Source organism: Aphanomyces invadans (genome assembly GCF_000520115.1).
Source record: "Aphanomyces invadans strain NJM9701 unplaced genomic scaffold supercont1.12, whole genome shotgun sequence".
NCBI classification, from domain to species: domain Eukaryota; phylum Oomycota; class Saprolegniomycetes; order Saprolegniales; family Verrucalvaceae; genus Aphanomyces; species Aphanomyces invadans.
Window position 1 is genome coordinate 170,938 of NW_008580157.1, and position 19,965 is coordinate 190,902.

At 55.7% G+C, this 19,965-nt stretch overlaps 12 protein-coding genes across 14 annotated transcripts; 8 read left to right on the top strand and 4 right to left on the bottom strand.

Moving 5' to 3' along the window:
* Window positions 1-781: 781 nt before the first annotated feature.
* On the top strand, window positions 782-2,575 carry H310_06568 (hypothetical protein; the record flags this gene model as incomplete). Its single annotated transcript, XM_008871686.1, has 2 exons — window positions 782-1,163; window positions 1,215-2,575. The coding sequence occupies 2 exons, from the start codon at window positions 782-784 to the stop codon at window positions 2,393-2,395; spliced, it is 1,563 nt and encodes a 520-aa protein (XP_008869908.1). The 3' UTR covers window positions 2,396-2,575.
* A 51-nt stretch (window positions 2,576-2,626) lies between these two features.
* On the top strand, window positions 2,627-3,522 carry H310_06569 (hypothetical protein). The gene is made up of 2 exons (XM_008871687.1): window positions 2,627-2,804; window positions 2,854-3,522. The coding sequence occupies exons 1-2, from the start codon at window positions 2,790-2,792 to the stop codon at window positions 3,490-3,492; spliced, it is 654 nt and encodes a 217-aa protein (XP_008869909.1). The 5' UTR covers window positions 2,627-2,789; the 3' UTR covers window positions 3,493-3,522.
* A 328-nt stretch (window positions 3,523-3,850) lies between these two features.
* On the bottom strand, window positions 3,851-5,370 carry H310_06570 (hypothetical protein). Its single transcript, XM_008871688.1, has one exon. The coding sequence runs from the start codon at window positions 5,349-5,351 to the stop codon at window positions 4,620-4,622; it is 732 nt and encodes a 243-aa protein (XP_008869910.1). The 5' UTR covers window positions 5,352-5,370; the 3' UTR covers window positions 3,851-4,619.
* On the top strand, window positions 3,969-4,493 carry H310_06571 (hypothetical protein; the record flags this gene model as incomplete). The annotated part of the gene is made up of 1 exon (XM_008871689.1): window positions 3,969-4,493. One exon carries the CDS (start codon window positions 3,969-3,971, stop codon window positions 4,491-4,493), a length of 525 nt encoding a protein of 174 aa, XP_008869911.1.
* Window positions 5,371-5,527: 157 nt separating the features above from the next.
* On the top strand, window positions 5,528-7,991 carry H310_06572 (hypothetical protein). The gene has a single exon (XM_008871690.1). It carries the CDS (start codon window positions 5,585-5,587, stop codon window positions 7,724-7,726), a length of 2,142 nt encoding a protein of 713 aa, XP_008869912.1. The 5' UTR covers window positions 5,528-5,584; the 3' UTR covers window positions 7,727-7,991.
* A 72-nt stretch (window positions 7,992-8,063) lies between these two features.
* Window positions 8,064-9,755, top strand: H310_06573 (hypothetical protein). The gene is made up of 5 exons (XM_008871691.1): window positions 8,064-8,171; window positions 8,223-8,356; window positions 8,413-8,839; window positions 8,886-9,299; window positions 9,345-9,755. Exons 1-5 carry the CDS (start codon window positions 8,144-8,146, stop codon window positions 9,551-9,553), a joined length of 1,212 nt encoding a protein of 403 aa, XP_008869913.1. The 5' UTR covers window positions 8,064-8,143; the 3' UTR covers window positions 9,554-9,755.
* A 410-nt stretch (window positions 9,756-10,165) lies between these two features.
* Window positions 10,166-11,773, top strand: H310_06574. Of its 2 annotated transcripts, XM_008871692.1 has the most exons (5): window positions 10,166-10,256; window positions 10,312-10,445; window positions 10,504-10,930; window positions 10,981-11,382; window positions 11,439-11,773. In XM_008871692.1, exons 1-5 carry the CDS (start codon window positions 10,214-10,216, stop codon window positions 11,651-11,653), a joined length of 1,221 nt encoding a protein of 406 aa, XP_008869914.1. In that variant the 5' UTR covers window positions 10,166-10,213; the 3' UTR covers window positions 11,654-11,773. The 2 variants fall into 2 exon arrangements, with proteins under 2 accessions (XP_008869914.1, XP_008869915.1); XM_008871693.1 differs by having other exon boundaries at window positions 10,981-11,773.
* Window positions 11,774-12,005: 232 nt separating this feature from the next.
* Window positions 12,006-13,111, top strand: H310_06575 (hypothetical protein). Its single transcript, XM_008871694.1, has 3 exons — window positions 12,006-12,246; window positions 12,305-12,519; window positions 12,567-13,111. The coding sequence occupies exons 1-3, from the start codon at window positions 12,032-12,034 to the stop codon at window positions 13,031-13,033; spliced, it is 897 nt and encodes a 298-aa protein (XP_008869916.1). The 5' UTR covers window positions 12,006-12,031; the 3' UTR covers window positions 13,034-13,111.
* Window positions 13,112-13,133: 22 nt separating this feature from the next.
* On the bottom strand, window positions 13,134-14,929 carry H310_06576 (prefoldin, alpha subunit; the record flags this gene model as incomplete). Its single annotated transcript, XM_008871695.1, has 10 exons — window positions 13,134-13,279; window positions 13,334-13,576; window positions 13,631-13,735; window positions 13,783-13,922; window positions 13,964-14,010; window positions 14,066-14,220; window positions 14,269-14,360; window positions 14,417-14,666; window positions 14,725-14,800; window positions 14,859-14,929. The coding sequence occupies 10 exons, from the start codon at window positions 14,927-14,929 to the stop codon at window positions 13,205-13,207; spliced, it is 1,254 nt and encodes a 417-aa protein (XP_008869917.1). The 3' UTR covers window positions 13,134-13,204.
* Window positions 14,930-15,328: 399 nt separating this feature from the next.
* H310_06577 (hypothetical protein) lies at window positions 15,329-16,180 on the bottom strand. The gene has a single exon (XM_008871696.1). The coding sequence runs from the start codon at window positions 16,137-16,139 to the stop codon at window positions 15,549-15,551; it is 591 nt and encodes a 196-aa protein (XP_008869918.1). The 5' UTR covers window positions 16,140-16,180; the 3' UTR covers window positions 15,329-15,548.
* A 215-nt stretch (window positions 16,181-16,395) lies between these two features.
* Window positions 16,396-17,652, top strand: H310_06578 (hypothetical protein). Its single transcript, XM_008871697.1, has 3 exons — window positions 16,396-16,668; window positions 16,740-16,957; window positions 17,010-17,652. The coding sequence occupies exons 1-3, from the start codon at window positions 16,454-16,456 to the stop codon at window positions 17,483-17,485; spliced, it is 909 nt and encodes a 302-aa protein (XP_008869919.1). The 5' UTR covers window positions 16,396-16,453; the 3' UTR covers window positions 17,486-17,652.
* H310_06579 lies at window positions 17,453-19,904 on the bottom strand. Of its 2 annotated transcripts, XM_008871699.1 has the most exons (11): window positions 19,465-19,904; window positions 19,305-19,405; window positions 19,105-19,256; window positions 18,988-19,059; window positions 18,886-18,939; window positions 18,711-18,827; window positions 18,397-18,621; window positions 18,091-18,345; window positions 17,909-18,040; window positions 17,761-17,847; window positions 17,453-17,713 (listed from the first exon to the last, which is right to left on the bottom strand). In XM_008871699.1, exons 1-11 carry the CDS (start codon window positions 19,890-19,892, stop codon window positions 17,597-17,599), a joined length of 1,740 nt encoding a protein of 579 aa, XP_008869921.1. In that variant the 5' UTR covers window positions 19,893-19,904; the 3' UTR covers window positions 17,453-17,596. The 2 variants fall into 2 exon arrangements, with proteins under 2 accessions (XP_008869921.1, XP_008869920.1); XM_008871698.1 differs by having other exon boundaries at window positions 17,761-18,040.
* Between the last annotated feature and the right edge of the window lie 61 nt (window positions 19,905-19,965).

Below are 19,965 nucleotides of genomic sequence, written 5' to 3' on the forward strand. Positions count from 1 at the left end.
GGTCCCTCTGGGGTGGCCTGTAAACAGGACTTACTATCCACGACAGAGATTCGACGTCCCTTTGAGAGCTCACGACCAAATGTAGCGACAGTTGGAGGGCTTGGCGCGGGCACGGACGCGGGCACAGACACGGGCACGGAGCACGAAGCGTAGGCACGGAGCACGAAGCGTAGGCACGGAGCACGAAGCGTAGGCACGGAGCACGAAGCGTAGGCACGGGGCACGAAGCGTAGGCACGGGGCACGGACGACGGCGGTGGCAACCAAGAAGTGCTACCAAATGTAGACGGGAAGGTCTACTGGTGGCTCAAGTGCAAATGGAAAAGTGAATTTGGCGTTCAGGCTAGCTATCTCATCTATCTACGTTCTCCTATAGATCATACAGTCTCGAGCATGAGCATATCCTAGCACATCCTTCGAAGGGACGCTTGATGTTCTAGGGCTAGCCTCTTACCAATAGCATGCAGGGTTCTTGCCACGCGACCCTCGCAAGGGTCGTCGAGGGTGAGGGGCCGCCTTTGGGCAAGGCCCAGTGGCCTCTATTGGCTGCGAACATTTGGCTCTGAGGTTTGCGGTGGCCCGTCACGCTTTCCGACAACCCCTGGATCGGCGTGCGACGGCCGATCCGCACTACAGACGGACCATGGAGTTATCGCATCAGACATGGATATAACGATAAAAGAAAAACCTTTTACTCAAGAGTATAACCTAGGTGTAAAAAACCCACTCGTCCCGTACCTGTTGGAAGGATCGAAATTCACCCAATCGCAGACGCCTGGTCCATGCGACGTGCACAAATTGATTGCGACACGGCCGGCACCGCGGATGCCGTCAACCACAGCGATTATGGCACGGTCCGCGGCCTGGAGATGCTGGACTTTGCTAAACTCGCTATTCCCCAACGTGCGCTCAATCTGCAAAGTGAATTCGCTATGGCGCATTCGATTACGGACCCGTCTCCCGCCTCTGTCGAAGAAAACTGCCCAGCATTCGCATCGGGCTGTCCATTTTCTTCCACGAAGGACGAAGCTAAAGTTTCGTCCATCAGCAAGTGCCCGTTCTTCTCGGAGGGGTGTCTGTTCAAAGGCACCAGCAACGTGCACCACTTGCGCACGATGTTGGAATCGTCGATTCCGGCGTCACATCTGCACCACGATTCCCCACGTACGAATTCTCTATCGTCATCAATTGGAGTCATCACCCGGTGTTCCATAGTCAAAGAGAACGTCATCTCCATGTTCAAGTTCATCCACGACGCGAGTGTGGCGAAGAAAAACGTGCTGGGGGCAGCTTGCCCTGTTTTCTCCACTTCTTGTCCGTTCAAGACGATCATGGTGAACGACCGGGCACTCGTGGATGAGTTGGAAGTGCGGTCGTGGGCCGTGTTTGCCGCCGACGACGATGAAAAGCAGAGCCCCGTCGGTGACGACCAACTCGCCAAAAGCCTCAAGTATGGCACGAAAAAGTCGCACCGCGAAGCGGAGAACGTTCACTTCGTCCGCGAATTTATCAAGGGCCGCATCAACAAAGACATCTACAAGATTATGGTGGCCATGTTGTATTACATCTACTCTGAACTGGAAGCCCTGATGCGCGACGCCGCCGCCAAGGACGATTCGATTGTCGCACCGCTGCACTATCCCGTCGAGTTGGAGCGCACGGACGCATTGATGGTCGACTTGGAGTTCTACTACGGGCCTAATTGGCGAGACATCATTCCAGCACCGTCCATCGCGACGCAAGAGTACATGGATCGCTTGCGATTCGTTGGAAAGACGTCCCCGGCGCTTTTGGTCGCTCACGCCTACACTCGGTACATGGGCGACCTCAGCGGCGGCCAGATTCTCCGTCGGACTGCCATCAAAGCCATGCGACTCGAGAACGGCAACGGCACGGCCTTTTACGACTTTCCACACATCCAAACATCACACAAAGCCTTCAAAGACATGTATCGGCGAACACTCAATACCCTCCCTGTGACGCACGACGTGTCGAGGCAGTTGGTTCAAGAAGCCAATGTGGCATTCGTTCTCAACATGAAAGTCTTTGAAGAGCTAGATGTCCTTGGTGGGTTTAACACAGTCGAGAACCAGCGTGGCGAAGCTGTCCTGCGCCGACGACAGCTCACCATGGCAGGTGAGCAACAGCCCGCCGCTAGTACAATGGACTCCGTTTGCCCCTTCGCCAGCATGATGGGTCAACCAGGCATCAAAGAACTCGCCATCAAGTACCACCGAGACGAGCTCACCGCCGACGAATTCGCCCATCTCAAAGCAGAAGTCGACGCGCTCAAGGCTACACGTTGCGCAATGTGGCTGAAGACGTATGCGTTGTCTGTGGTGGCCGTGGGAGTCGCGATCGCCGTGGGGGCCATGATGCATGCGTCGGTGTGCTAGCAATTGAACGCAGGACCTGTCAACAGCAATCTATACTTCAAGTGCGGCTGCATCGGCCCACGTAATCCATCCCTCATGACTTAAACTCGTCAGGCGTTGTCAGAGATCTGTTCCATGTGACGAGATTCAGCGGACAGTCTGTCGGTCGTGCCACAGACAAACCTGCACTGAGAGAGTTTCGACTCGGGTCTTCGCCATCGTTCACACCATCCATTCTTCACTTGCCTCGTGCTGCTACTCATGCTGGCTTGCCCTCTACCTGCATGATTGTCCACCAAGCCGCGATGCACTTGCACGATTGTCGTCCGCGGTTTCAAACCGTCCGCAGGCGTTTCACTTTTGAAACGGCGACCGCCTCTTCGATCACATTTGCTTCGTGAGCACCACATCGACCATGGCGGACGGCGCGGTGGGGTCGTCGAACAACAGCACACGACTGATCTCAGTGCCCGTGTTAGGAGTACAGCGTCGAGTACACGGACGAGAACCCCGAGGAGTTGAAGTGGCTCAAGCGGGCAGGCCCGGTCAAGATCACGTACCCGAATGGGGACACGTTCGAAGGGACCGTCAACTTGGATCGACTCAAGCACGGTCACGGCAAGTACACGTGGAACGAAAAGACCGACGACGACGAAGTCAAGGAGGTTGCGTGGTACGAAGGCGCGTACGAAAACGGCAAGAAGCACGGCGTGGGCAAGATGCTGTTTCCGAATGGAGATACGTACCACGGCCAATGGACCAACGACACGATCCATGGCGACGGCACGGTGGTGTACAAGAACGGCGACATCTTTAGCGGGTCGTTCGACCACGGCATCAAACACGGCAAAGGCACGTACGAATTTGCCGACGACAAGAGCCAACTCATTGGGAATTGGCACCAAAACGCAATCGTGGACGGCAAGTGGCTGTTCCAAGACGGCGGGTACTACACGGGGCGGTTCGACAACGCGACCCCCATCGGCCACTGCTTGCTCCAGTTCCCCAATGGCCTCCAGCAAGAAGGCGAGTACGTCAAACTCGACACGACCAACGCCGCGGGGGACACCATTCAGGTCCACACGTGGAAGGGCGATGCCATCACCAAAGTGTTTTAACCCAGTGCTGCAACACGTATTGTTTCTCGAGGCGTTGCCGAGTCTCGCAGGAGACAGTGTCGCCGTAGGTGTGTCGCATGCATACGGGGCGCCACGGCAGTGCCAAGCTAGGGCCGCATCCCCCATCGCCGTTTTGCCTGGCACCACCCACAACGCTAGTCGAGTCGCCCATACCACGTGACACTCGGCATGAGAACCATCGCACCATGGAGGAGGTGAATGAACCTGCAGATTTCGTGCAAGCGTACCCAGCGCGGCATCTGTCGGCGCGCGAGAGGCCGCATCGCCACTTTGTTCAGGGCTTCATACGCCAAGGTCCCCCCCCAGGACGAAACGTTTCTATTTTTGGCAAATGCATGGGATGTGTGACGCCGTGCGTCGGCGTTGTTCTGGAACACCGACCTTCGGAGCGACCGGCGCCTTCATGGCGGTCCACCAGCGCACTCGACAACGTGCCGATCATCGACCGCGCCACCATGGACACTTCCTGGCTCGGCCTACTGTCGTCCGTCCCCGACGATAACCCCAACTGTATCGTCACCGACGACATGTTGTACCTGGACGGCGGCGACCTGGCGCTGCCAAACAACGCCGACGACCTGCTCTCTATCTTCGACATGGACGTGCAGCCCGTGGTCGCGTCGTGGACCGCCACGATCGACACCCCCATCCCAGCCACCCAACCGATTCAATCGGGGACCGAGATCGATCTCTCGCCCGACGAGCTCGAGTTCTTCAAGAGTCTCGATATGCCTCTGCTTGCCCCGATCGTCCAAATTCTGTCGCAAAGAGGTCCCGCCAAGCGCCTGTGCATGGTCGACAACTGCACCAGACACGCACGGACGAAAGGCATGTGCTCCCACCACCGCGCGACACATGCGCCGGCCAACACATCAAGACGCCTCTCGATCGGTGGTAGATGCACCGCGTCTGGATGTACGAGAGGAGCCATTGCCGATGGCGTGTGTAGAAAGCATGGCGGTGTGTACCGATCACTGTGACGGCAGTACAAATGTCCCCACTAACTTCGAAACACTCGGCTCGTTGGATGCGTCAAGGGGTAGTTCGGATCGCCCCTTTTGGATGTAGAAAGCATGGGCATGCACTTGAACGATGCGTGACGCAATCTATTGAATGTACGTCTTCAAGAATCGGCGGTGAAAGTCGTTGCGGATGGTGTCGTTGATGAAGCGCTTCTTCGTCTCGGGTTCGTGCCGCGTTTGGTTCTTGAACACGACGTCGTCGTTCCACTTGCGCTTGATCGTCGCGCTGCCCGTCGGATTCTTACTCTGCTGCGACGTCAGGGGGTTGCCCAGCAGAATCTCTTCCTTGCGCAGGCTCTCTTCGGCGTCGCGATCGGCTGCCTCCTTCTTCAATCGCTCCTCTTCCCGTTCCTTCTTGATCTTCTCCAGTTCTCGCATGAGTTCTGCTTCTTCATCTTCCGAGTCGTCGTCGTCGTCCGAGTCGGAATCGTTATCGCTGCCACTGTCATCCTTCCGCGTGTCGTCATCGGCATCGTCGTACTGGGACTGTATCTCCTTCGCACGGTCCTCCCACTCATCTCCCTTTAACAGGAGAAGTTTGTTCTCCTTCAGGCGTAGAATCTTCTGCTGTGCGACATCGACGACCTTGTCCTTTTCGGCTTGGTACTGGCGTTCGCGTTCGGCCAACTCGCTCTTGAGGTCGCGACCTTCGAGTTCCTCGACAGTACCCTGCCCCATCTGTCGCGTCTTGAGCTTCTTGTGGGCCGGTAAGTCGCGGGCCGAGAATTGCATGCTCACTTGACCACCAGAGTTCCATCCACCTTCATTCTTCTGCCCCACGGCAGCATTCCACGTCGGGCGGGCGGCAGTCGTCATGTCACCGTTTCTTCTTCGCTATTTATTATATATATGGCGGACCTGCCAGCAGAGAAATACCCGAAAATCTCCCAAAATCCAACAAAATACCCGATGTACAACCTCAAAATCCGGTATTAAGTACGCATAAGCCCGGTATTACATAGAAACCTCGAACCTAAAACAGCCTGTGCCACTGGTTCAAAGTTGCTGGGAGCCGCAGAAACAACCGCAGCTACCTACCACACACGACCATGGGCCCTCGAAAGCATTCCCGCTCGTCGTCATCGTCGTCGTCAGGTTCTAGTCGAAGCCCCTCACGACATCGGAGAAGTCCTTCACCAAAACGCCGCTCCAGCGAGCGATTTTCGCGAAGAAGCGGATCCAGACAACGCGACCGACGCCGACGAGACCGATCCCATTCGCCCAAACGACCTCGAACGACGCGAGATCGTAGTAATGACAGAGATGGAGGACAAGGGGACCGACGTCGAGATCACGATGACAACGATCGGCGACGCCGCCGTTCTCCCCGTTCACCAAACGTTTCTTCCCGTGACAATGCAAAAATGAGTAACAAGGAGAATACCACGCCATCGTCCACCCAAGACGAGCAAGCACAAGCACCCAAAAGCAAGACTGTCAACATCCTGACGCAGGACACACGCAGCGGTCGCACCGGTGGGGTGTACATTCCTCCATTCAAGCTTGCGCAAATGAAGAAGGAAGTGGAAGACAAAACGTCGCAGGAGTACCAACGTATGACGTGGGACGCGTTGCGCAAGAGCATCAACGGGCACATCAACAAAGTCAACGTTTCCAACATCGCCAACATCATCCCAGAGCTGTTCCAGGAAAACCTCGTGCGTGGCCGCGGCCTTCTCGTGCGTTCGATCATGAAGGCCCAGCTTGCATCCCCCGGGTTCACACACATCTACGCAGCCTTGGTGGCCGTCATCAATACAAAACTTCCCGAGAACGGCGAGCTGCTTGTGAAGCGCGTGGTGCACCGCTTTCGCCGGTCGTTCAAGCGAGGGGACAAGGTCGTCGCGATCGCTCTCGTTCGGTTCATTGCGCATCTGGTGAACCAACAAGTCGTGCACGAACTTCTCGCACTGCAGGTGCTGTGGCTCTTGATCAAGAACCCGACAGACGACTCGGTCGAAGTTGCGGTCAACTTTACCAAGGAATGCGGCGCCATGATGTCGGAAGTGTGCCCAGAAGGCATGCGCGGGATCTTTGAACGGTTCCGAGGCATTCTGCATGAAGGCGAGATCGACAAGCGTGTGCAGTACACGATTGAAGGCCTGTTTGCGATCCGCAAGGGCGGGTTTGCCGATTACCCGAGCGTCCACGAGGCGCTGGACCTGGTCGACTCGAACGACCAGATCACGCACGAACTCGGTCTCGAGGACGAAGTGGATGTTGAAGACAAGCTCGACGTGTTCCGGTTCGACCCGGAATTTGCCAAGAATGAAAAGATGTGGGCCGAGATCAAGAAGGAGCTCCTTGGCGAAGACAGCTCGGACGAGGACGGTGAAGACGGCGACGACGAGAGCGGCGACTCGTCCGAGGACGAGGGCGAGCCGACCCAGCAAGTCGCCAACAACAAGGTTGTGATCCACGACTTCAGCGAACAAGACCTGGTCAATCTCCGCCGCACGATTTACCTGACGATCATGTCGAGTGTGTCGCATGAAGAATGCGCGCACAAACTTCTCCGCCTCAACATTCGACCGGGCCAAGAGCCCGAGATCTGCTCCATGCTCATTGACTGCTGTGCCCAGGAGCGCACGTACCTGCGGTACTATGGTCTTCTCGGCCAGCGTTTTTGCCTCGTCAAGCGCGAGTACCAGTCGGCCTTTGACGACAGCTTTGCCAACCAGTACGCGACCATCCACCGCCTCGAAACCAACAAACTGCGCAACGTGGCCAAGTTTTTTGCGCATTTGCTGTTCTCGGACGCGCTGCCGTGGACGGTCTTTGAATACATTCGGCTGAACGAAGAAGAAACCACGTCGTCGAGCCGCATCTTTATCAAGATCCTTGTGCAAGAACTGTCGGAGCACCTTGGCGTCCAGAAACTCAAGGACCGCTTCCTCGACGAGTACATGGTGACGACGTTCGCCGGGCTCTTCCCCAAGGACAACCCGCGCAACACCCGCTTCGCCATCAACTTTTTCACGTCGATCGGTCTGGGCGGGCTGACGACGGACCTCCGGGAACACCTGAAGAATGCTCCAAAGATGCTCATGGCCGCCGCTCCAAAGGACGATTCGTCGTCGGACAGTAGCAGCAGCAGTAGCTCGAGCTCGTCCTCGTCGAGCGGGTCCTCCTCCAGTGATTCGTCGTCCAGTGACTCGTCCAGCGACAGTAGTTCGAGTGATTCCGACTAACTTTGGCCTGCCTTGTATGTACTTGCTGCTTGAAACCCACTCTACAGTCCAACGCGACGAAAAAAAGATGTCGGCAACACAATGCATGGTCCCATTTTTGTTCCATCGTCGTCTACACATACGAAGCGTACCTCGTGATCGTCCAAGACAGACTCGGCAAGGAACGGCATCGTTCGCTCCTGGTCGTTCGCACCGCGCGCGCGCTCGCATGGCCAAATGCCGCGCCGCGATGGCTCCCGACGGTGCCGGAATCGACGAAAAGTGGAAAACCGTTCAATATATTTCGGCTGGTCATGTGCGGATATTTCGAGTGGTTTCATCCAGAGGATATTTTTAACTGTGGAAGGAGGCAGGGCGCACTAGTCGTTTCAGGACCAAGTGCCCTCTCGCGCTGACACCGACCTGTTGTGCTGCAAGATGGATGAAAAGTCTCGACGCCCCGAAGGTACACGCACATCGGCCTTGTAGACGCATGCAACTCACATACGCCATCTAGACACACCGTTCAAGCAGCAAAAGCTGAAGGCTTGGCAACCCATCTTGACCCCGAACTGGGTCATTGGCACCTTCTTCGTCGTGGGATTGATCTTCATTCCCATCGGGATCATCCTGCGTCTTGAATCGGACAACGTACGCGTCTTCGACAACAACAACACCCCCCCATTCGTTGACGTCGTCGTGTGCAGGTGGTGGAATACTCGATCCAGTACGACGGCGATGGAAAGTTGGACGGCACTGCGGCGGATTCGCTCACGTCGATTCGAAGCGTGAACGGCGCTCCAGCTGCATGCGCTCTCGGGGACGGAGACGGCAACTCGTTCGACTTGAATCGCCACGGGTGTTTGCTCACGTTCAAGCTGGACAAAGACATGAAAGCGCCAACGTTCGTGTATTACCAGCTCGACAACTTTTACCAGAATCATCGCCGATACGTCGCGTCGCGCAGCGACGAGCAGCTCCGAGGGAACCAGCCTGGCACTCGGTCGGACTGCGACCCCATGCAGATGAGCCCCGAGAATACAGTCAAGTATGCCGACCTCCACGACACAGTTGGCACAAACGGCACATGGAACTTGAACCCATGCGGCCTCATCGCCAACAGTTTGTTCAATGGTACTCGCCGCCAATGCACACGGCGCCTCACGTGTTTTTCCATCAGATATCTTTTGGATCAACAGCGTCACGACCCCGTCTGGGGCCCGGTACACCCAGACGGATACGTACCCCGGCACGTCGGTGGAAGTGGTCAACCTGATGAGTCAATCTGGGATTGCGTGGAAGAGCGACATCGCGTCCAAATTTGATAACATCAAGGAGGCCGACCGCCGCCCCGACGAAATGTACTTGTGGCAGAACCCCAACTACCGCAACATCATACCCAAGGGCCCGGGGATTCCCCGCGTCCTCAACAAGACGGCATGGACGACGGACACGAATGCCAATTACGGCGTCAAGAGCGAGCACTTTATCGTGTGGATGCGCACGGCAGGGCTGCCGAACTTTCGAAAGCTGTACGGACGCATCGACACGGATCTACCGGCGGGCACAACCCTCGAGTTCCTCGTCTCCAGCAGTACGATTGTCGTATTGTCTAGCGTGATGCTGACGAGTCGAGTAGACTTTGTTGTGTCGGCGTTTGAAGGGAAAAAGTCGCTCGTCGTGTCGACCACGAGCTGGTTCGGCGGCCGCAACCCGTTCCTGGGCGTCGCGTACATCACCGTCGGGTCCCTCTGCATGGTTCTCTCGATCCTTTTCTTTGCCAAGCACAAGCTGTCGCCGCGGAAACTCGGCGACACGAGATACCTCGTCTGGAAGAACAACCAGTAGGACGACCCGGCCGGCCATGCATAAACATGTATACATTACACTGACGACGTGGTTGGGGCGGTTCCCTCGCTCAGTTGGATCCCCGGTGCGTTGGGGGGAGTTGCGGCACCCAAGGGAGGACGGTACACGTCACCCACTCCCGCGTTATGCTGGAGAGCGATGGACTGGATTGTGGCGGGAGAGGCAGCGTCTGCACCGCAAGTATTCAATCGAAGGAGGGAGTGAGGCGTCCGCGCACAACATGTCTAGGTCTATCATGTGGCCGACACAAGTCGAAACAGTGCTATCTGGTGGCTCAAGGCTCGCCTGCTCGCTGCGACGCATGCTGTTGACTCTTCCTGCAAAATCCGCGCGGATCCATGAAGGCTACGACTGAAAGTTGCCAACGATGCTTCTGTTTCACTGCCGCCAACTCATATTCGAGCTCCGCTCAGAGTCCGTCGCGGCGATGGGCGCGTGGGCAAGCCCACAAGGCGCACGCGGATGGCCATTGCAAGATTCCGTCGCGTGAATATTCTTCGTGTGGGAGGGTGTGATTTAAATAAATATTCAGTTATCAATAGAAATGCCAAGATATTGGGAACAAATACAATAAAACGCCCTTCGTGGCCCGCAGTTTGTAACATTTGCATCTTGCCACAGTGCCGACGACGCTGCAGCATGAGCACAAACAAAGACGGCGAGCCTTCCAGGCGTCCTGATGGTAGGGCTTCCGAGATGACGGGCAATGGTAGAACGAACGGGATGCATTTATGTAGATACCCCTTTCAAGCAGCAAAAACTGAAGGCATGGCAGCCGATTTTGACCCCGGCATGGGTCATCGGCACGTATTTTCTGGTGGGGTTGATCTTCGTCCCCATCGGCGTCGTGCTGTACCAACAGAACTTGGACGTACGTTATGCAGAGTCCGTCGTGCGGACCCCTTCAGTTGGAACGACATCTCGTGTAGGTCGTGGAAATGGCAATCCAGTACGACGGACTAGACTCTTCATCCGGTCTGGCCACCCTTGGCGCGAGCGTGCAAAACTTGAGTCCGACGTCGTCGTGCTCGTTGCCGAACGACAGCGACGGGAACTCGTTCAACTTGACCAAACATGGCTGCATCGTGTCGTTCAAACTCCAGGAAGACATGAAAGCGCCCATTATGGTGTACTACCAATTGGACAACTTTTACCAAAACCATCGCCGATACGTTCAAAGTCGCAGCGATGCCCAACTTCGCGCGCAACCGCTCTCATCCCCTCCCACGACGTGCGACGGCGCCAACGAGACAACCGAGTTCAAGTACAACTCGATCGACGATCTGCCCGCCACGGCCGTGCGCCAAAAGTACAAGTTGAACCCGTGCGGGCTCATTGCCAACAGTCTTTTCAACGGTATGCAGTTTCGACTGCCTGGCTTTTCCGTGCACCTCATGGCCGGCTAGACATCTTCTGGGTGCACAGTGTGTCGCTGCCTACCGGCCAGTACCTCAACCAAACGGACGTCTATGCGGGCAACACGACCGTGGTCAACTTGATGGATCAGTCCGACTTGGCGTGGAAGTCGGACCTCGAGACCAAATTTAACAACTACGACACCCTCGAGGACGACAACTTGTATCTGTGGCAGAACCCCAAGTACCGCTGGATCATCCCGTCCAAGGTTGGCCAGGAGCCTATTCTCAACAAGACTGCGTGGACAAAACCGACCACGCACTACGGAGTCGAGACGGAGCGGTTCGTGTTATGGATGCGGACGGCAGGACTGCCCAACTTCAGGAAAAAATACGGCCGCATCAACACCGATCTGCCCAAGGGCACGGTCCTTCGCTTCTTGATCTCGAGCAGTACGTTGTCGATCGGGTCGTTCGGATTGTGACGATACCTGTGTATGCATGTGCAGACTTCCCCGTGCAGAGCTTTGAAGGCCGCAAGTCGTTGGTCATTTCGACACTGTCCTGGTACGGTGGCCAGAACGCATTCCTCGGCCTCGCGTACATTGTCGTCGGCGGCATTTGCATCCTCCTGAGTCTGTTCTTCTTCATCAAGCACAAGCTGTCCCCTCGCAAGTTGGGCGACACGAACTACTTGGTGTGGCGCGGCAACAAACCGACCTAAGGCATGCTTCCTCTGTGCGCGAAGTCCGTGCCCTCGACTTCTCCGTTGAATATATCCATGGCGGCCCCCGCTTTCTCCGCTCCCATGTCTTCTCCATCGCACCTCCTGCTTCTGTCTCTGCTGCACAAATCCGGATAACGACATCCGTCGTGCGACGAATCCGGATACTAAGCCGACCGTTTCGCAATTGCATACAAAGTTTAAGGTTAAATCAGAAGAACAGCTGCAGGAGCAATGTGGTCGTGACAGGCCCGTTGCCCAATTTGCAGGCATTTTGCACCATTTGCATGCATCATGTGATGGTTGTTACCGTCGTCGAACACCATCACGATGTTCGACCCAATCCACGTTTTGACGGCACAACATCATCGCGCCGCCATGTCTCGCTTCCTGAACGAACCCCTGACGGACAAGAAGTCCGAGACGTACACCGAATCGGCGCTCGGCCTGACCATTGGTGTGAGCTGTATGCAGGGGTGGCGTGAGTCGATGGAGGACGCTGAGCTCGTCGACACGTCACTGCCAGGATTGCATAAAGTGGCTCTGTTGTCGATTTTCGACGGCCATGGCGGCGACTTCATTGCCAAGGAAACGTACGTCGTTCGCTCCATGATGTCGTCTAGAATGGAACGAAAGTCGCACTCGTTGTAGCGCGAAGCAAATTGTGGACCGGATCGTGAGCACGGACGATTACAACGCCTTTGACGGAAAGAACCCGTACACTCTCGTCAGCGCGCTCAGCGAGGCTTTCCTCCGGACTGACGACGCCCTCCGTGAAGCGCATTTGGACGGCACAGCGGACGAAGTCGGAGCGACGGGGCTCGTGGTCCTTGTCACTGAGCGTCACATCATATCGGCGAACGTCGGTGCGTGCCACGCACCTCCGTGTTCCGAGATCTTATTCATGTTGCAGGTGACTCGCGATGCATTTTGAGTGACAAGTCCGGCCAAGTGCCGATCCAGATGTCGCTCGACCACAAACCCGACCACGAAGCTGAAAAGCTCCGAATTATTGCCGCCGGCGGCAACGTTTTCCGCGGCCGTGTCTGCGGTGGTGTGGCCGTAAGTCGTGGCTTTGGCGACTTTTGGTTCAAACGCAACGAAGAAAACAATCCCGACAAGAAGCCATGGGAGCACTTTGTCATCGCCGAGCCGTGTGTCAACATCCACGTGCGAAGCCCCGACACGGACGAGTTCCTCGTCTTGGGCTGCGACGGCATCTACGACGTCATGTCGAACGAACAGATTCAAATGTTCACGCGTGACAAGCTCGCGGAAGGCAAGACGCCGACCGTCGTTGCCGAACTGCTCATGGAAGAGTGTCTGCACAAGGGTAGTCGAGACAACATGAGTGTCATCGTCGCGCTGCTCAACCAGTAGCTCAGCCTAGCAATGCAGCAGCGAATATCCTGGGATAATCATGCTCATGTACATGGCCATCGCAACTGCGGAGCCGCGACAACCCAACCGGAGACAAACATGGAGGTCACGACCGAGACGTATTGAAGGGGAAATCAAAACAGATCGACGTGACGAATTGCACCGACGCAGCTACGCCTGGCCCCCACCTTGCCGCATGGCCTTGAAACGAGACACGCGCTTGGGCGGTGGCGCCATCCCGTTGTCCTGAACCTGGACGTCCATGATGCGTCCCGACGGGCCATCGTCGTCGTGGCATACCTCGGTGGAAGGGGCTTTCCGTTCCATGACAGATCCAGTAAACACCGTCGATTTGTCGCGTGCTAGGGCGGGCTGTTTCAGGCGCTGGACGTTCTTGTCGTTTTCTGCCTTGAGTCGCAGCTCCTTCGCAAGCGCCTGCGTCTGTTTGTCGCTCGGCTTGAGCTTGGACGCTTCTTCGTATGCGTCGGCTGCACGATCGTTGTGCCCGAGAGCTGCCAGCGCTTGCCCCAGACGAAAATATCCCTATGATTCCAATGGGTACATCCCCACCCACCACCACGAAACAAAAGAGATCACCTTGGCCCACGACGGATCGAGCGCTGTCGCGGTTTCGGCATCTTGTTGGGCCTGTTCGTACTGGCGCAGTTGGAAATGGGCTGCAGATCGATTCCCAAACAGCGTCTACGTCGCGAATCAAGCATCGATGGCGTGTTCTATACATGTGGTACATGGGCCATGGGCGTCAGCGCAATGGCTTTCGAGTACAGTTCGACCGCAGCCGAGTAGTTGCCCGAAGCAAACGCCGAGTTGCCTTGCTGCTTGATCGAGTCGGCCTCGGTCGCCGCGACAGCCTTTGTGTCCACCGATGCTAGACGATCTCGGTGACTCGAGGCCTCATGGAACCTGTACCTTCTTCATCCTGTTCGAGTTCGTCCATGCGCCGCATCGCTTCATCCCTACCATCCCAAACAACCACGTCGCGCCTTCCACACCCTCATGGCGACAACGCACCAGTCCCAAGCGGACGCCGCCTGCTTGGCCGCTTCTTCCTTTTCGATCTCAAAGTATGTGTCGTAGTCGTCTTGCGTAAACTCGGACGCGTCGACCGCGCCATTGCTTTCTTCTTCCGTCTCTTTGATTTCCTGGATGTTGGCATCCTCATAAATCTATGGGCTACATGACACATGCCCCGCGCATCGCCGCCGTCCACTTACCTTCTTCAAGTTTAGGACGTGGCTGACGTCGTCGAGCTTTGCGTGGAGAGACTGGAGCCACTTTTCCTGGCGCGCAATTTGCTTGACGAGATCTAGTCCAGAGAACGGGGTGACTCGACGACGACGACGCGGGACGTGGGTTGCACACCAGCCTTCTTGCGATCGACAATTGCACTCGTCTGACTCGCCGTCTGCTTCGCAAAGTGGTCGCCACCCAGATGCGCCAGGATTTCATTCGCGTGAATGATTTTCCCGGGAATAAACGCTTGTTTGCCCAACGGGACCATGATGTCGTGGTCCAATTGGGTGGGCAGGTCCTTCAACACACCGGCCAAGGCATCGTACGCCGCCAGATCCTTCTCCAGCACGTGGAGCTTGTTCGACGCATCCTGGATTTCCTACGAGCAATAGTTGGGAACATGACAGGGAACCGGCATCGTGTTGTGCATCTACTACTTGTTTGAGTTGCAATGGTTTGTGCGACAACGGTTGAAACTCTCGCGGGTTTGTCGACTTAGCTGCGTCGCCACCTCTACCATACGATACACGCGTTCTTGCATGCGCGGCGTCTATGACCAGATCGCGCTTACCTTGCCTCTTCCCGAGCTTCTTCTTCCTCGAGCTCCTTCAAGATGCTCTTCCACTTGTCGTAGTTTGACATGGTCGAATGATCAATGCGTCCCAGCCACGCCATTTGATTGGACGAAATTGAAGGGATCGCGCCCATGAAAGGCGGCGGCGCGGCGGATGCTCATGAGGCTCACGGTGAGTCCCGAGAGATGAGGACGAAGCCACCGACAAAACGAACTGTCGTGTGGGCTATTGGCGTCGTCGTTTTGCGATCTTCCCAGCAGGTCGCGATTCCTAGGTGCCTGCAAGTTGTGGGAGTTTAGCTGGCACTTCTCCACCTCTTGGTTGTCGTTCTGTGAGAGTCTCATTGGCAACGACTCAACATGCTTCGTCCCCTTTGCATCGCCAGATGCAAAGGTTAACTTATATAGACGCCATCAAGTTGTGCAAGCGATATGCTCCGCCACATTGCCCAGGCATACGCTACCGATTGCATCGACGTCACCCACATGCGATGGGAATTGCATTCGCGATGCCACACGTTGCACATCCAGATAACTCCGTCTATCCTGCTGATTCGGCATGTGTCGACTGTGCTGAACTCGGTCTTGATCTTGTTCGAGGTGTTGGCTAGAGTAGTGGCGTTCATCGTCGCGCATGCGCTTGGACAGCATCGAGGGCGTGGGCGGATGAAGCTCAAAACCATCCAGTTATGTTTTACCCTTTCGTTGGAGGACAAACTTGGCGGATGCGAGGACCACTTGGGCATACCACAAGTGCATCGGCACGACTATGAACTTGACGAAAGGAAGCGCCATGGGGTGCAGGGCCTGCACGAGGTCAAACGTGGATCCGAACTGGACCGTGCGACCGTCGTCCGCCACAGAAAGCCATGTATGGCCGTTTACATCCATGAAGTCGTTCCAGCAAAATAGAATTTGCCCTGGCGTACGCTCCACCACGCGGAACACGACGACTTTGTCGCCGACGTCGAACGTCGTTCTGTCAATCGTGTCATCCTCGACGCTTCCAAACCCAGCAAGACTTAGAAACGCACGCTCGGCTTGGAAGACAGGGGACTGAAAGAATGCTTGAGCTACGTTCTCGATGGCATGGCCATCGTCCAACGTTGTCTCGAAGACATCCACGTGCTGGTAGTCGACAAATCGATTCAGCAGGCTCGTCGATCGTAAAGTCGAAAGGTTCAACGCATGAATGTCTCGCATTGTAATGGCGAATGCTGCGATCATAGAGGCTGTCCCGATGGACGTTAGAGCAATCGGCAGCTTCCGAGATGCCATCCTTCCACGCTGATCTCGAGTTCGTCATGGACTTGATCGAGTCCCATCTGCATCTAGTAGTACTAGTACAGGACGTTATATTACTAAATAGATTCGTCGCCTACTTTATCTTGATGAATGCATACAACAACCAATGCAGGTCTGGCTTCTCGAACTCGGTCAAAATCCAATTCTAAATGCATTTTAAATGAAGCAATTCGTTGAGAAGTGTGTATTTTAAATGCTGCTGCAATGCTTTTTACAACCCAAATCAAGCCAGTAACCATCCGAGTTTCCAGTCGCAGTACTCTCCCATCCCCCAAGAAGCGCGCATCATGTCCCGCTTCCTGTCCGAGCCGATCACGACAAAGCAGTCCCATCAAGTGACAGCACCGAAGCTTAACTTAAGCATCGGGTACAGCTCCATGCAAGGATGGCGCGACACGATGGAAGACGCGGATCTGGTCGAAGTTGACATCCCAGGGAACGTCAACGGCGCATGTTTTGCCATCTTTGACGGACACGGAGGGGACCACGTCGCCAAAGCTGTGTACGTGCAGATAATGAACATGGATTGTGATGAGAAGGCATCGAGTTTACGCCATGTATCTATCCATGTAGTGCCAAGGAAATTCTACAAAACATCGCTGACACGGACGACTTCAAGCGCTACGATGGATCTGACCATCGCGTGATGGTGACCGCGTTGAGCCAAGGGTTCCTTAAAACCGACGACTCGATTCGAAACAACGAAGCAGTGGGGGGCAACGCCGACGAAGTTGGTGCCACTGGCCTTCTCGTCATTGTCACGGAAAAACACATCTTCTCGGCCAACATCGGTGCGTTGTGGACTGAAGTTGTCATGGGAACACACACAGTGCCTCCGTCTAGGTGATTCACGATGCATCTTGAGTAAGTTTCAAAACCAAGCCCCGATCCAGATGTCACTCGATCATAAACCGGACCACGAGACGGAAAAACTGCGCATCGTAGCTGCCGGCGGCACCGTCTTCCGCGGTCGCGTGTGCGGTGGTGTGGCCGTGAGCCGTAGCTTCGGTGACTACTGGTTCAAGCGCAACGAAGAAGGAAAGCCAGACAAAAAGCCGTGGGAGCACCTTGTGATCGCGGAGCCGTGTGTGAATGTCCAGCCCCGCGACCTCATCAAGGACGAGTTCCTCGTCCTGTGCTGCGATGGTATCTACGACGTCATGTCGAACGAACAGGTCCAGCGCTTTGTGCGCGACCGATTCAAGGCGGGCAAGTCGCCCAAGGAAGTGAGCGAGCTCCTCATGGACGAGTGCCTGAACAAGGGCAGTCGAGACAACATGAGTGTCATCATTGTCGTGTTCAACGCCAAAAAGAAGTAGCGCACGCGATACCCGATCTCATACAATCAAGCGATTTGCATTCTTAGCTGTCTCCACGAATAATCCTCGCCACATGAAGGTCGTTGGTGCATCGTCCATTGGATGTGCCTATCAGTCGTCATTGCTCTCGTACAGCGCTTCGATGGCTGCCTTCACGTCGCCGTGGCAGTCCTTTGGACCAAGCACAAGGGCATGGTTCAAGTGACCCAACGCGTCGGCGGTCCGACCCTACCCACTCGCGATCGTGACAACAACAGAGCGATCGACGCGCTTACGAGCTTGGCGTAGACCGAGCCCAAGGTGAAATGCACCGTGTAGTCCTTTGGAGCAGCGTCTTGGACCATGTGCAATTCCTCCAGCGCCTACTCGTGCCATTCGTGACGACGGTGCCATGCGTTGAAGCACACTGCAATTGTGCTCAACCTCTTCGAATCGATGGTGCAGGGCAAAGATATTTGCTTTGTGGTAGCGCGCCACGACGTTCATCGGGTGCAGCGCGAGCGCATTCTCGAGAGCCAACAGCGCGTCGTCGTCTTTCGACATGGCATGCAGGACCTACGCACGCTAGACGTCATCGCCGTCTCGATCGCGTCCCTTCGCCTTACCACGCCGCGGAAGCAGTGCAGGAGCGAGCTTTGGGCATTGATAGCAATCGCTCGACCGAAATGGTACTCTGCGAGCTGAAACTTTTCCTGCTTAAAGTAAATCGTGCCAAGCCCGCACCAAGCATTGTAATGGCGCGGATCGATGCGAATTGCTTGCCGAAAGCACGCCATCGCCTTGTCAAAGTCTTCGTTCGCCACGTACTCGTGTCCTGCCAGCGTGTACGCGTACGGGAACGTCGGGTCCACTTGAATGGCCTACCGACCAGTGCAAATATCAAGTGCACAACCCGTGCAAGGACTTCCAACCCGTGTGAAGAAATCGAGCGCGACGTCGTGCTCCTTCTGCAGACTAAAGCAGTTGCCTGCGACGCACCATGCTTCCGCCGACGCCTTGTCCATGTCGGTGACTTGCTGGGCTAAGTACGACAGATCAACGTCGCGCTTGAGGTGCCACAGAGTCGTCGAGTAAATGCTGATGCCATCGAGTCGGTCCGGGCACAGCGCTCTTTGCGTTTCAAATGCAAGCGCGGCCTGGAACGGACGACGTCGGCACAGCGCATAACATCATGGTCGAATGCCCATGTAGAGAGCAACCACGTGGTCGAAAACGGACGACCGACCTGCGGATATTGCGCCATTTCAAAGTGTGCCCGACCTATGTGCTGCTGCGCCCAAGCAGACTGCATCTGGCGCGGTGGCAGCGACGCCAAGTGATGCAAAGCGTCGGCGCATTGATACTAGTTGGAAAAATCGCAACTTCGTGAGAGAATCCAGTCATCGAGCTGGGCGTGGTACCAGGCACAGGTTTTGGTATGCCTCCCCACATGCTTGCAGTAACCGCATCACTTCCTAACCGCTTTACTCATGAGGATGGGCAATGCACAGTTGAGAGAGCACCAAATCGCCAGATGAATCAGAGTGCTTTGAATCACGAAGCGCGCGGCGCTGGTCGGGTGCGGTTTGCATTGCCTGTCTCCGTTGTGACCACGTCGTGCAAGCCATGCACGATCCCACCGTTCGATCTGCATCTTGCTCTGTGAAAGTACGACTCATGGCTTTCTTTCCTCGGCGTTGAGAGTGGCCGCTGCTGACCGATCTCGCGGTTGAGTGAACATCCAACGAAGAAGGTGGCGTGGATGGCGGCCGCAAGTTCTCGTCCAACCGGTCTATGCGTCATCGTGAGTGCGTCGATGAGTTGAAGGACGATTCCTCACCTGTAGGCCCACGAACATTGAAAAAGGACGACGCTGGCACTTCGCAGCCCAATTCGCAAAGGTTCTCGAACGCCGACCACAAGAACGGATCTTGGTGTAAACTACAGTCGAGAGAGTTGCGTCCACACCAGTGAAACACGTTGGGACCAATCCGTACTACCTCTCCTTGAAGCATTCGATTGCTTGGTCATTGCGGTGGAGACGGCGGTAGATGCGCCCGAGGAGGAAGAGCCCAGAAGCTCCGTTGGGAACGTTCAACTTGACAATTGCACCACCTCCCACGTGTTGTGCTGGCTTGGACTGCAGCAACGCATTCTCTGCATCGGTAAGACGACCACCTTCATAGCAACATAACGCCAGGAGGTATCTGTTTTGTGCTGATAAGATGCTTTGGCTTGGTGTCGCATGACGCTCGAGGAGTGCAATTGCTCGATAGCCGGCTCCTGAACGATGGTATGCTTCTGCCAACAAGCCAATATTGTCATCAGAAGCATGCTCCGCGACAAGTCTCTCTGCCAAGAAGACTGCGGTGCTATGCAGACTCTGATCCAGGTAGCGTTTCACGGCGAAGGTCAAGCTGCGCTCCATGATATGTCGCCGCTCTTGTATTGATTTCTCTCCAACACATCACGACGAAATCGTGCGATTGGCTAATTCATCC

Coding starts and splice junctions, on each gene's coding strand:
- H310_06570 (XM_008871688.1), bottom strand. CDS start 5,351: ATGACGACTGCCGCCCGCCCGACGTGGAATGCTGCCGTGGGGCAGAAG.
- H310_06577 (XM_008871696.1), bottom strand. CDS start 16,139: ATGGCATCTCGGAAGCTGCCGATTGCTCTAACGTCCATCGGGACAGCC.
- H310_06573 (XM_008871691.1), top strand. CDS start 8,144: ATGGATGAAAAGTCTCGACGCCCCGAAG. Junction 8,357..8,412: donor TGCGTCTTGAATCGGACAAC/GTACGCGTCTTC, acceptor CGTCGTGTGCAG/GTGGTGGAATACTCGATCCA. Junction 9,300..9,344: donor CGAGTTCCTCGTCTCCAGCA/GTACGATTGTCG, acceptor CGAGTCGAGTAG/ACTTTGTTGTGTCGGCGTTT.
- H310_06574 (XM_008871692.1), top strand. CDS start 10,214: ATGAGCACAAACAAAGACGGCGAGCCTTCCAGGCGTCCTGATG. Junction 10,257..10,311: donor GCCTTCCAGGCGTCCTGATG/GTAGGGCTTCCG, acceptor GCATTTATGTAG/ATACCCCTTTCAAGCAGCAA. Junction 10,446..10,503: donor TGTACCAACAGAACTTGGAC/GTACGTTATGCA, acceptor CATCTCGTGTAG/GTCGTGGAAATGGCAATCCA.
- H310_06572 (XM_008871690.1), top strand. CDS start 5,585: ATGGGCCCTCGAAAGCATTCCCGCTCGTCGTCATCGTCGTCGTCAGGT.
- H310_06575 (XM_008871694.1), top strand. CDS start 12,032: ATGTCTCGCTTCCTGAACGAACCCCTGACGGACAAGAAGTCCGAGACG. Junction 12,247..12,304: donor GACTTCATTGCCAAGGAAAC/GTACGTCGTTCG, acceptor CACTCGTTGTAG/CGCGAAGCAAATTGTGGACC. Junction 12,520..12,566: donor CATCATATCGGCGAACGTCG/GTGCGTGCCACG, acceptor TTCATGTTGCAG/GTGACTCGCGATGCATTTTG.
- H310_06579 (XM_008871698.1), bottom strand. CDS start 19,892: ATGGAGCGCAGCTTGACCTTCGCCGTGAAACGCTACCTGGATCAGAGT. Junction 19,406..19,464: donor ATCGAATGCTTCAAGGAGAG/GTAGTACGGATT, acceptor TCTCGACTGTAG/TTTACACCAAGATCCGTTCT. Junction 17,714..17,760: donor GCTCGGTCTACGCCAAGCTC/GTAAGCGCGTCG, acceptor GCGAGTGGGTAG/GGTCGGACCGCCGACGCGTT.
- H310_06578 (XM_008871697.1), top strand. CDS start 16,454: ATGTCCCGCTTCCTGTCCGAGCCGATCACGACAAAGCAGTCCCATCAA. Junction 16,669..16,739: donor GACCACGTCGCCAAAGCTGT/GTACGTGCAGAT, acceptor CTATCCATGTAG/TGCCAAGGAAATTCTACAAA. Junction 16,958..17,009: donor CATCTTCTCGGCCAACATCG/GTGCGTTGTGGA, acceptor GCCTCCGTCTAG/GTGATTCACGATGCATCTTG.